The sequence below is a fragment of the Chiloscyllium plagiosum genome, unplaced genomic scaffold, assembly GCF_037043375.1.
Source record: "Chiloscyllium plagiosum isolate Xiang-an unplaced genomic scaffold, Cpla_swu_hap1 HiC_scaffold_47, whole genome shotgun sequence".
Taxonomy (NCBI): domain Eukaryota; kingdom Metazoa; phylum Chordata; class Chondrichthyes; order Orectolobiformes; family Hemiscylliidae; genus Chiloscyllium; species Chiloscyllium plagiosum.
In genome coordinates this window covers 73,362-85,718 of record NW_028270185.1, presented here as the reverse complement: position 1 = coordinate 85,718, position 12,357 = coordinate 73,362, and the positions used below count along the sequence as shown (strand labels likewise).

At 43.6% G+C, this 12,357-nt stretch overlaps 1 protein-coding gene across 1 annotated transcript in view; it reads left to right on the top strand.

Annotated features, from left to right (window-relative positions):
* LOC122544785 (protein jagged-1) overlaps positions 1-12,357 on the top strand; it is a gene marked incomplete at its 3' end in the record, with an annotated part of 80,810 nt that overhangs the window by 21,846 nt on the left and 46,607 nt on the right. Inside the window, exon 5 of the mRNA XM_043684117.2 lies at positions 1,344-1,404. Within this exon, the coding sequence (XP_043540052.2) occupies positions 1,344-1,404 (61 nt within the window). The remainder of the gene's footprint in view (positions 1-1,343; positions 1,405-12,357) is intronic.

Genomic DNA, 12,357 nt, shown 5'->3' with positions numbered 1-12,357 from the left:
TTGAGTAGGATTTCAGGGGAGCTGACCTGAACTGAATCAACATTGAAGTGGGCTCCCTGTGACTGCGAGATTTGCTCAATGCTGTGTTAATGCCTTCAGAACGGAAAATAAATTGAGAGAATAGCCAAAGGAATCAATCAACATGCATCCAATTCGAGTGATGCTGTTAATGTCTTTAACTCTAATAATTAACTGGATCTGCAGACTTTGAAAACCTGCTTGAGAGTGTATCAAATCAGCTAAATGCTGTGAATTTGAGTGCCATTTCCCGGAGTCTGAGAGATTTATGTAATCTTTCAATTGGGATATAATGCATCCAAAGTAGCTTGTCTCCACTTGATTTATGGTAATTTAGACTTCCTGCTCCAAATAATTTTGTGTACCTGTAGTTGCTTTCACATCCTCAGTTTCTACAGCATGTTTGTTTTCGATCTGTCCTTGGGATGTGAGTGTCATTGGCAAGGCCAGCATTTATCATGGATCCCTAATTGCCCTTGAAAGGTATGTGGAGGACTGAACCTCCGAAGTCCATATGGGAAAGGTGCATCCAAAGTGCAAGCCATTACAATGAAGTGGCACCCCCTTTCAGGGGACATTTAAGAATCAACCACATTGCTTCTGTGACTTAATTAATTTTCTTGTGTAGTTCCTGTTTTGTTAGCAAATGCAACAAGTTTCATACAGCAAGATCTGATTGTGGTTTTTGGTTTAGAGAGAAACATTATTCAATAAACCAGATTCACCTGCTTCTCTGGGAATAGTCCTATGACATATTTTGTATCTCTCCCCTCCCTTCCCAGGTGGTATAGTGTCTTAGTTTAATGTCTCATTCTTCAGGTAATACCACAGTAGTGCTGCGATCCATTGTCCTGCCTGGATAATGTGCTGAATGAAGCCCTGGTGTGGAACCTAAACCTGTGATGTTTTAACTCCAAAAGTGTTATCACTAAGCCAAGGCTAATGTGTCTGGACTGAGCAGGCATCTGCTGTGCTCCTGGAAAACAAAGCAGTTGAATGGCATTGGAAATTATTTGAGCTCCAATGCAGGGTCTGAGTCAAAATAATGGAACAGGAAAGTGAGTTTCTTGTAATGTTCCTCCTTTACAATAGTCAAGTATTAAACCTACAGGAGCAACTGGGGCAACCCAGAGCATAAATATATTCAGAAATCTTTGGTGAGGTATTCTTCAGTAGTCCCTGGGCAGGAAACTAATAGGATAGTGACCTTGAAGAAAGTAAAGTACAGCTGGCGATAACCTGTGATGTGGAAAGTCACAGTCAGTAAGCCACTACTTTATGGTTTGTTGTGCTCAAATTATTTATTTTGATTTCTTTTCTCGTAGCGGTATGTAAACAAGGTTGTCACGAGACCCGTGGCTACTGTGAAGTACCTGAAGAATGCAAGTAAGGAGAAATTTTCAATTAATACCTTGCTGATGCTGGATGTCAAGGTCACATCTTTAATTTGTTCTTCCAAGGTGTTCCACTCATGAGTTGGCTTCCAGAGACTGACAGTCCATCCACCATTCCTCATTTGTGGTTTTCTGTTACCTCAATCATACAGTTTAGAAATGGGCAATTCAGCCTAACTGTTCCATTGCTGTATTTATATTCCAAATGAGCCTACTCCTCTCCGTATTCAACCCATCCTTTCAGTATGTCTTTTCATTTCTCCCTTGTGCGTTTATTCTGTTTTGCTTCCATATACATCCATACCATGGGCCTTGCTTACAGCTTGTGGTAGCAAGTTCCATATTTTCATGACTGAGTAGATCAATTTTTTTTCTGGATTCCTTTGGGGAATCTATCATTTACAACATTTGTATGTATAACTTAATGTATAATCGGATAATGGCCTTGAACAATCTTGGTTTATTTGATTCCTGCACTGCAGACCACCTCAGGCGCTGAGAATGTTTTGTTTCCGTATGTCATTAACACATCAAGATCCACTGCTCCCTCCAGATGGGTAGGTAAGATATTGGACAGAGGTTTTCAGAGCAGTAAGGTATTCTTCAGTAGCCCCTGGGCAGAAAACTAATAGGATAGTGACCTTGAAGAAAGTAAAGTACAGCTGGCGATAACCTGTGATGTGGGAAGTCACAGTCAGTAAGCCACTACTTTATTTTTTATTGTGATCAGATCATTTACTTTTATTTTCCCTCCGTCTTCATCTACCTATCACATTCTCAGCTACCTTACCCCCAGCCCCATCCCCCTCCCATTTATCTCTCAGCTCCCCGACCCACAAGCCTCATTCCTGATAAAGGGCTATTGCCCAAAACATCGATTCTCCTGCTTCCTCGGATGTTGCCTGACTTGCTGTGCTTTTCCAGCACCACACTCTCGACAGTGAACTGACACGAACCCAGCAGTGCCATAGCTAGGAGTTAGCACTGTCAGGACAGTGCCCAGTCCCGGGGCATTCTGCAGTGAGAGTCTGGAAATCATGGCATGTGGCTAAAAGCAGAATCATTGAGTTATGACTGTAAATTCAGTGTTACGGTGCAGTGAGGATCGTATGGAGAAAATTGCCAAGTGAATTTCATTGTGTGAATGATGATGTAAGGTAGTAAATCACAGAGAGCCTTCGAGTAGTGAACAGGTGGATGAAAGGTGGTTGTAGAGATTGATTGAAAAGCCATGAACCTGATATGTGAAAGAGAGTAATATCATGAGATTGATGAGTTGACTCATTTTCGTACATTTCTGACCGCCTCAAGACCATCTCAAAGTATTTTATAACCGATGAAGTGATATATAGTGAAAACTGAATGCTGTAAACCAGAAATAATAAAGAAATCTGTGAAGAGAAGTCAAGATGTGGAGGTGCCGGTGTTGGACTGGGGTGGACAAAGTTAAAAATCACACACCACCAGGTTATAGTCCAACAGGTTTATTTGGAAGCACTAGCTACCTGGTAAAGGAGCAGCGCTTTGAAAGCTAGTGCTTCCAAATAAACCTGTCGGACTATAACCTGGTGGTCTGCATGAGTGTGTGAGTATGTAAGAGTGTGTGTGTATATGTGTCACACATGTCACACTACAGGTGACCTCACTACACTATACACTTTCTCTCTCTATACACACACACATACATATACACACACACACACACTCTCTCTCTTTCTCTCTCTCTTCCCGTCCAGACACACACGTGCGCGCACACATGCAGCGAAGATGAGGCGTTGGGGGCCGGGGAAACAAATGTCATGGAGGAGGTGCAGGGCATGGTTGGTGTCCCAAATGTATGTATCCTGAATGTAGGTATTCTGTCAAGGACATGCAAGTCCTGGGCCTCCTCCACTGCCAAATCCTAGCCACCCAACTCCTGGAGGAAGAACACCTTATCTTCTGCCACATGGAATCAATGTCACAGATCCAACCTGGCATCGTCCTCTTCAATTGTCCTATTTGTCCAGCTTCTATCCCACCTATCTGCTCCACCCTCCACTCTGACCTATCACCATCACCCAACCCCCCACACCTTTATCTACCTATCGCATTCCCAGTTACCTTCCCCCCTAGCCGCAACTCTCTTTCATTTATCTCTTAGCCCCCGTGGGCCCTCCATATTCATGATGAAGGGCTTATGCTCAAAACAATGACTCTCCTGTTCCTCGAATGCTGCCTGACCTGCAGTGCTTTTCCAGCACTATACTTTTTGACTACAAAGTGCTTTTCCCCAACCACACTAGACCAAGCAATTCCCATCAATCCTAATTAAGAAAGGGAAATCTACCCAATATGCATCATGATGAGAAACCATGTTATGACATAGTGGCAGCGATGCATAGTCCATTTAATTGGCAGTGGTGGATTTCTGACCATTTCTTTAGACACAGTTTTAAAAAGGTTTCTCATGCAGACAATCAGAGGCTGAAAGAGCTGAACAATCAAGGAAACTGCATGGAACAACAATGAAGAATCTTAAGGCCATAGTAGAAAGCGTTTCAGACCCAGTAAGGGAAAAGTAGTAGCAAGAGTATGGCAGGCATTCTCTGGAGTTGAGGAGAAAGTGAGGTCTGCAGATGCTGGAGATCAGAGCCGGAGATGTGTTGCTGGAAAAGCGCAGCAGGCCAGGCAGCATCCAGGGAACAGGAGAATCGACGTTTCGGGCATAAGCCCTTCTTCAGGAATCATTCTCTGGAGTTGGGCTATTTGTCACATCAAGACAGTTTCAGGTTACACTGCATACCCATGATCTGTTACACTGGTCGAATCAAAGTTTAGCCAGTGAACAAATAGGCATTGGAGGATCAAATGGACAATGGGAAACCTTTAAAATGTGATTTACAAGTTGGGAAAGGCAGATATAAGCAAAATACTTACAACTGAGATCAAGCATTATTGTAATAGGAGCTGGCACCATGAGGCACAGCTCCAGTCAAGGACATCAAGAGCTGTGACAGCAACTTAAACCAAGGCCATACGCCTTCAAAAGTTGCAAATCCCAAATTCATGCATTCGAGGGTTAATTTAGAAGCCTAAGCAGGTTCAGCCAAGAAATGCAAAGAGAAAGTTAGACTGTTGCAGCCACAGAAAATACATGTGATCCTTTACAGTACTTAAATTGCAGTAAAGACAAAAAGCATCCACATAAACTGCACACAATCCATCCAGAATAAAAACAGTGAAAGCAACAAGGATTATAATTTAGAGCTGCAGTCAGAGAGAATTTGTATCAAAGGAACAGTGACATCTTCGAGAGTCATGAAGAGTAAGATTCATCCAATAAAGCTGTTAAGGAAACAAGAGTGATTTATTGAGGCCACAATTGAGGGATTCATCTAGAGACATGAGAAAAAAAGCAATAATCTTTCATTTTGACTAAATGCTTCCAGTATAGCATCACACAGCAGCAGCATTGCTATCCCACAGAATTAGAAGCCTTTAAAACAGGGAAAATAAATAATTACAGGAGGAGGACATGGCAGCAGAAATATTGTATCCAGGGAGATTTAATTTCAGAGATGGACCAAATAGAACATAGATTTGAATATCCTGGAGGACACAATTGGTTGTTGGAGGTTCCTGGTTACAGATGTTTCAGTAGGATTAGGGAGGGTGGTAAAAAAGGAGGGGGGGTGGCGTTGCTAATTAGAAATGGTATAACAGCTGCAGAAAGGCAGTTCGAGGGGGATCTGCCTTTAGAGGTAGTATGGGCTGAAGTCAGAAATAGGAAAGGTGCAGTCACCTTGTTGGGTGTTTACTATAGGCCCCCCAATAGCAGTAGAGATGTGGAGAAACAGATTGGGAAACAGATTTTGGAAAGGTGCAGAAGCCACAGGGTAGTAGTCATGGGCGATTTCAACTTCCCAAATATTGATTGGAAGCTCTTTAGATCAAGTAGATTGGATGGGGCAGTGTTTGTGCAGTGTGTCCAGGAAGCTTTTCGAACACAGTATGTAGATTGTCCGACCAGAGGGGAGGCCATTTTGGATTTGGTACTCGGTAATGAACCGGGACAAGTGATGGGCTTGTTAGTGGGTGAACATTTTGGTGATGGTGACCACAATTCTGTGACTTTCACCTTGGTTATGGAGAGAGATAGGTGCGTGCAACAGGGTAGGTTTTACAATTGGGGGAAGGGTAATTACGATGCTGTAAGACAGGATCTGAGGAGCATAAATTGGGAGCATAGGCTGTCGGGGAAGGATGTCGTGGAAATGTGGAACTTTTTCAAGGAACAGATAGGACATGTCCTTGATATGTGTGTACCGGTCAGGCAGGAAAGAAATGGTCGTGTGAGGGAACCTTGGTTGATGAGGGAGGTTGAATGTCTTGTAAAGAGGAAGAAGGAGGCTTACATAAGGTTGAGGAAACAGGGTTCAGACAGAGCAGTGGTGGGATACAGGATAGCCAGAAGGGACCTGAAGAAAGGGATTAGGAGAGCCAAGAGAGGGCATGAAAAATCTCTGGTGGATAGGATCAAGGATAACCCAAAGGCATTTTATGCGTATGTGAGAAACATGGGAATGACGAGAATGAGGGTAGGTCCGATCAAGGACAGTAGTGGGAGACTGTGTATTGAGTCGGAAGAGATAGGAGAGGTCTTGAATGAGTACTTTTCTTCAGTATTTACGAATGAGAGGAACTGTATTGTTGAAGAGGAGAGTGTGAAATGGACTTGTAAGCTAGAGGAGATACATGTTAGGAAGGAAGATGTGTTGGACATTTTGAACAACTTGAGGATAGACAAGTCCCCCGGGCCTGATGGGATATATCCGAGGATTATGTGGGAAGCAAGAGAGGAAATTGCAGTACCGTTGGCAATGATCTTTCCATCTTCACTGTCAACGGGGGTGGTACCAGGGGACTGGAGAGTGGCGAATGTTGTGCCCCTGTTCAAAAAAGGGAATAGGGATAACCCCAGGAATTACAGGCCAGTTAGTCTTACTTCGGTGGTAGGTAAAGTAATGGAAAGGGTACTGAGGGATAGGATTTATGAGTATCTGGAAAGGCACTGCTTGATTAGGGACAGCCAGCACGGATTTGTGAAGGGTAGGTCTTGCCTTACAAGTCTTATTGAATTCTTTGAGGAGGTGACCAAGCATGTGGATGAGGGTAGAGCAGTGGATGTAGTATACATGGATTTTAGTAAGGCATTTGATAAGGTTCCCCATGGTAGGCTTATGCGGAAAGTCAGGAGTCATGGGATAGTGGGAAATTTGGCCAATTGGATAGAAAACTGGCTAACCGGTCGAAGTCAGAGAGTGGTGGTAGATGGTAAATATTCAGCCTGGAGCCCAGTTACAAGTGGAGTTCCGTAGGGTTCAGTTCTGGGTCCTCTGCTGTTTGTAATTTTTATTAATGACTTGGATGAGGGAGTCGAAGGGTGGGTCAGTAAATTTGCAGATGATACGAAGATTGGTGGAGTTGTGGATAGTGAGGAGGGCTCTTGTTGGCTGCAAAGGGACTTGGATATGATGCAGAGCTGGGCTGAGGAGTGGCAGATGGAGTTTAACCCTGCCAAGTGTGAGGTTGTCCATTTTGGAAAGACAAATAAGAATGCGGAATACAGGGTTAACGGTAGGGTTCTTAGTGAGGTGGAGGAACAGAAGGATCTTGGGGTCTATGTTCATAGGTCTTTGAAAGTTGCCACTCAGGTGGATAGAGCTTGTAAGAAGGCCTATGGTGTATTAGCGTTCATTAGCAGAGGGATTGAATTCAAGAGTCGTGAAGTGATGTCGCAACTGTACAGGACTTTGGTTAGGCCATATTTGGAGTACTGTGTGCAGTTCTGGTCGCCTCACTTTAGGAAAGATGTGGAAGCTTTGGAGAGGGTGCAGAGAAGATCTACCAGGATGTTGCCTGGAATGGAGAACAGGTCGTACGAGGATAGGTTGAGAGTGCTAGGCCTTTTCTCATTGGAACGGCGAAGGATGAGGGGTGACTTGATAGAGGTTTATAAGATGATCAGAGGAATAGATAGAGTAGACAGTCAGAGACTTTTTCCCCGGGTACAACAGAGTGTTACAAGGGGACATAAATTCAAGGTGAAGGGTGGAAGGTATAGGGGAGATGTCAGGGGTGGGTTCTTTACCCAGAGAGTGGTGGGGGCATTGAATGCGCTGTCTGTGGGAGTTGTAGAGTCAGAATCTTTGGTGACCTTTAAGCGGCAATTGGATAGGTACATGGATGGGTGCTTAAGCTAGGACGAATGTTCGGCACAACATCGTGGGCCGAAGGGCCTGTTCTGTGCTGTATTGTTCTATGTTCTATATTCTAATTCTTAAGATACAAAATTGCTTCCAAATTACATACTAAATCAAAAGCTGAGCAAATAAATATACTTTTGGATATAATTGGGAGTGTGGTTGATGATATTGTACCTCAACAAGATGTAAAAGGAACAGCAGATGCATTTGATTAAATATTGAAAGCCTCTGACAATTAGTTTAACCTGAGAATAATTAAAATTCACAGAAGAGTAAGGTTTTAGTGAACTCTACAGATTAGTGAAAAATGTGACTTTGGACATTTAAACTCAGAATTCATCGTTGAATTGTTTTGTCAGATTTATAACTGTTGAAAGAAGAGTTGGTGGTAGAGAAAGCCATTCAGATGGTAAGAGAAGCAGAAGTTCAAAATTAGCACAGATTGATTCTGAGAGATAAACTACTTTATCACAGGAGAGTAGCACAAGCTATTTAGCTTTTAAGGTACAAAACACTTACAGGTGCATGTGAGAAACCATTTTGGTGAGTGAGACAAATCTGACTACAATGTCAGTGCTGTGAAACAAGAAAATCTTGCAGACAGAAGAAGTCATGGACCTATTAAAAAGAATGCTTTATGTGTGAAACAATGTCACTTTCAGAAAATGTGCTGAAGTGGGGCATGGTTACAAATCAATCAAATGTCAAATGGCTCCTCACATCAAAACATTAAAGAGTTAGAACAGGTTACTGTTGTGGTTCTGTTTGCCGAGCTGGGAATTTGTGTTGCAGACGTTTCGTCCCCTGGCTAGGTGACATCCTCAGTGCTTGGGAGCCTCCTGTGAAGCGCTTCTGTGTTGTTTCCTCCAGCATTTATAGTGGTTTGTTTCTGCCGCTTCCGGTTGTCAGTTCCAGCTGTCTGCTGCAGTGGCTGGTATATTGGGTCCAGGTCGATGTGTTTGTTGATAGAATCTGTGGATGAGTACCATGCCTCTAGGAATTCCCTGGCTGTTCTCTGTTTGGCTTGTCCTATAATAGTAGTGTTGTCCCAGTCGAACTCATGTTGCTTGTCATCTGTGTGTGTGGCTACTAAGGATAGTTGGTCATGTCGTTTCATGGCTAGTTGATGTTCATGGATACGGATCGTTAGCTGTCTTCCTGTTTGTCCTATGTAGTGTTTTATGCAGTCCTTGTATGGGATTTTGTACACTACATTGGTTTTGCTCATGCTGGGTATCGGGTCCTTCATCCTGGTGAGTTGTTATCTGAGAGTGGCTGTTGGTTTGTGTGCTGTTATGAGTCCTAGTGGTCGCAGTAGTCTGGCTGTCAGTTCAGAAATGTTCTTGATGTATGGTAAAGTGGCTAGTCCTTTGGGTTGTGGCGTGTCCTCGTTCGTTGTCTTTCCCTTAGGCATCTGTTGATGAAATTGCGGGGGGCATCCGTTTTTGGCGAATACATTGTAGAGGTGTTCTTCTTCCTCTTTTTGCAGTTCTGGTGTTTGGTGGCCCTTTTGAACAGTGTCTTGATGCAACTTCTTTTGTGTGTGTTGGGGTGGTTGCTTTCGTAGTTCAGGACTTGGTCTGTGTGTGTGGCTTTCCTATATACCTTTGTGGTGAATTCTCTGTTAGGTGTTCTCTGTACCATCACGTCTAGGAATGGGAGTTGGTTGTCCTTTTCTTCCTCTCTAGTGAATCGGATTCCTGTGAGTGTGGCATTGATGATCTGGTGTGTGTTTTCTATTTCTGTGTTTTTAATGATTACAAAGGTGCCATCCACATTTCAGACCCAGAGTTTGGGTTGAATTTGCAGTAGGACTGTTTGTTCTAGTCTTTGTATTACAGCTTCTGCAATGAGTCCAGAGATGGGTGAGCCCATGGGTGTGCCATTGATTTGTTCATATTATTCATAGTTAGAACAGGCTACATTTGAAGAAACACCTTTACTAGATTTATTCATGGAGAAAGTGAGGACTGCAGATGCTGGAGATCAGAGCTTAAAATGTGTTGCTGGAAAAGCACAACAGGTCAGGCAGCATCCAAGGAGCAGGAGAATCGACGTTTCGGGCATGAGCCCTTCTTCAGGAATGAGGAAAGTCTGTCCAGCAGGCTAAGGTAAAAGGTAGGGAGGAGGGACTTGGGGGAGGGGTGTTGGAAATGCGATAGGTGGAAGGAGGTCAAGGTGAGGGTGATAGGCCGGAGTGGGGGTGGGGGCGGAGAGGTCAGGAAGAAGATTGCAGGTTAGGAAGGTGGTGCTGAGTTTGAGGGATTTGACTGAGACAAGGTGGGGGGAGGGGAAATGAGGAAACTGGAGAAATCTGAGTTCATCCCTTGTGGTTGGAGGGTTCCTAGGTGGAAGATGAGGCGCTCTTCCTCCAACCGTCGTGTTGCTATGGTCTGGCGATGGAGGAGTCCAAGGACCTGCATGTCCTTGGTGGAGTGGGAGGGGGAGTTGAAGTGTTGAGCCACGGGGTGGTTGGGTTGGTTGGTCTGGGTGTCCCAGAGGTGTTCTCTGAAACGTTCCGGAAGTAGGCGGCCTGTCTCCCCAATATAGAGGAGGCCACATCGGGTGCAGCGGATGCAATAAATGCTGTGTGTGGAGGTGCAGGTAAATTTGTGGCAGATATGGAAGGATCCCTTGGGGCCTTGGAGGGAAGTAAGGGGGGGAGGTGTGGGCGTAAGTTTTGCATTTCTTGCGGTTGCAGGGGAAGGTGCTGGGAGTGGAGGTTCGGTTGGTGGGGGGTGTGGACCTGACGAGGGAGTCACGGAGGGAGTGGTCTTTTCAGAACGCTGATAGGGGAGGGGAGGGAAATATATCCCTGGTGGTGACAATTTAATTCTTCTAGCTCCTAGTTTTCTGGTCTCCAAAAGTGAAGCACCTTTACTACATCTACGCTATCAAACCTCTTCATAATTCTAAAGACCTATATGACATCACACCTCAGCCTACTGTATTTTCAGACAAGAAAGGTCTGATAATATAAATGTAATGTTTAAGTTCTAGTTTGATTCCTGCCACTTGTTTTGCCTTCTTCAGTGCCTTTCTATTCTTATTATAATTTATGTTTAAATGAGATCAACTATTGTACTTGTAAACCTCAGAGTCCATTGACTCAATCTCTCATCATTGAACAGTTCTTTCTTCCCAAGGTTCAACTAGTGACCTGTCACTGTTGTGCTTCTGATACTCATAGAGTTCTCATAAAATCCCTACAGTGTGGAAACAGGTCCTTTGGCCCAACAAGCCCACACCGACCCTCTGAAGAGTAACCCACTCAACCCATTCCCCTACCCTGTTACTAGACCCTGACTAATGCACCGAACCTACACATCCCTGAACACTATGGACAATTTAGCATGGTAAATTCATCTGACCTGCACATCTTTGGATTGTGGAAGAAAACCAGAGCACCTGGAGGAAACCCATGCAGACACGGGGAGAACATGCAAACTCCACACAGTCGTCGGAGACTGGAATTGAACCCAGGTTCCTGGCACTGTGAGCCAGCAGTGCTAACCACTGAACCACCATGCCAACCTGCGCCCCCCCCCCCCCCCCCGTATATAAGTATGTTCATTCTTTAGCTTGCCAACCAAAACTTTGCATTGTCCTCCAAGCACTGTAAAATTGTAGCATGATTTTCTTATTTTTGCACACTAGTCACCTTCCAATGAAGGACAAGACGTAATTTACCTTCTTAATTGCAATGATAGTTTCAGTGAATTGTTACAGCTTCCTTACGAATAGATTGCAGCATTTTCCTGTGCCTTACAACAGGCTAACTGGCCTACAGTTCCCTGCATTTGGATCTTCTTCCTTTCTTGAATAATGGTGCAGCATTGAATAACCTCCAACCCACTGGACTGTCCGAGAATCTACAAAATTTTGAAGGACTATTACCAAACACAAGCTGGAAGTAACTTCTTGAATTTTCAGTTGTATCCCTCTTTAAATGAAACCCAGATCTTTCATACATGCAATATTCTGACAGGATTTGACAGGGTAGGCACTGGATTGGGAATTTAGAACATTGGAGTGTGGATTAGGGATAATGGCTCAATTATTAAGACTAGACTCGGGAAAAATTCATAGGGTTGGTGGTCTTTGAAGTTTTCCACCCTAAAATGTTGAAGATGCTCCATTGTTGAATATATTTAATGCTCGGGATACAGATTTTGATTTCTCAGGGATATGAGGGAAATAGAGAGTAAGCAGGAATCTGGATTTGAGACAAAGATCAACGACCATTGTACTGAATCTTAGAGCAGGTTGGATGGGCTGAATGGTCTATTCCCTTGCCTCTTTCTTCTGCTCTTAAATTAATTTGCATTGCTATTTTTAATTATTTGTGCAGTGTCATAAAGTTGGTATGTAAATATGATAAAATTATAAAATGAATTGAAAAGCAGTGTGTGGTTCCTTGAAAGAGATTGTGCTTGGAAGTTTGCAAGCATCACGCAGAGGGCCCCAAAATTGAAACAAAGACTTTTCAGTTAGCAAATCCAATCAACATTTTTACCCAGACAACAGCGTAATATCATCCAATTAATTTGAAAAGACACTTGGAGACTAAAGGACCAATTAAATTCAAATCTGTTGGTTTTGACTACTTCAAACTAACCTCATTTTAAAGAAATTGATATGAAAACACGGGCATAAAAGCTGCCAGCATTTGAAAATTAAGAGAGTGAACTGCCATC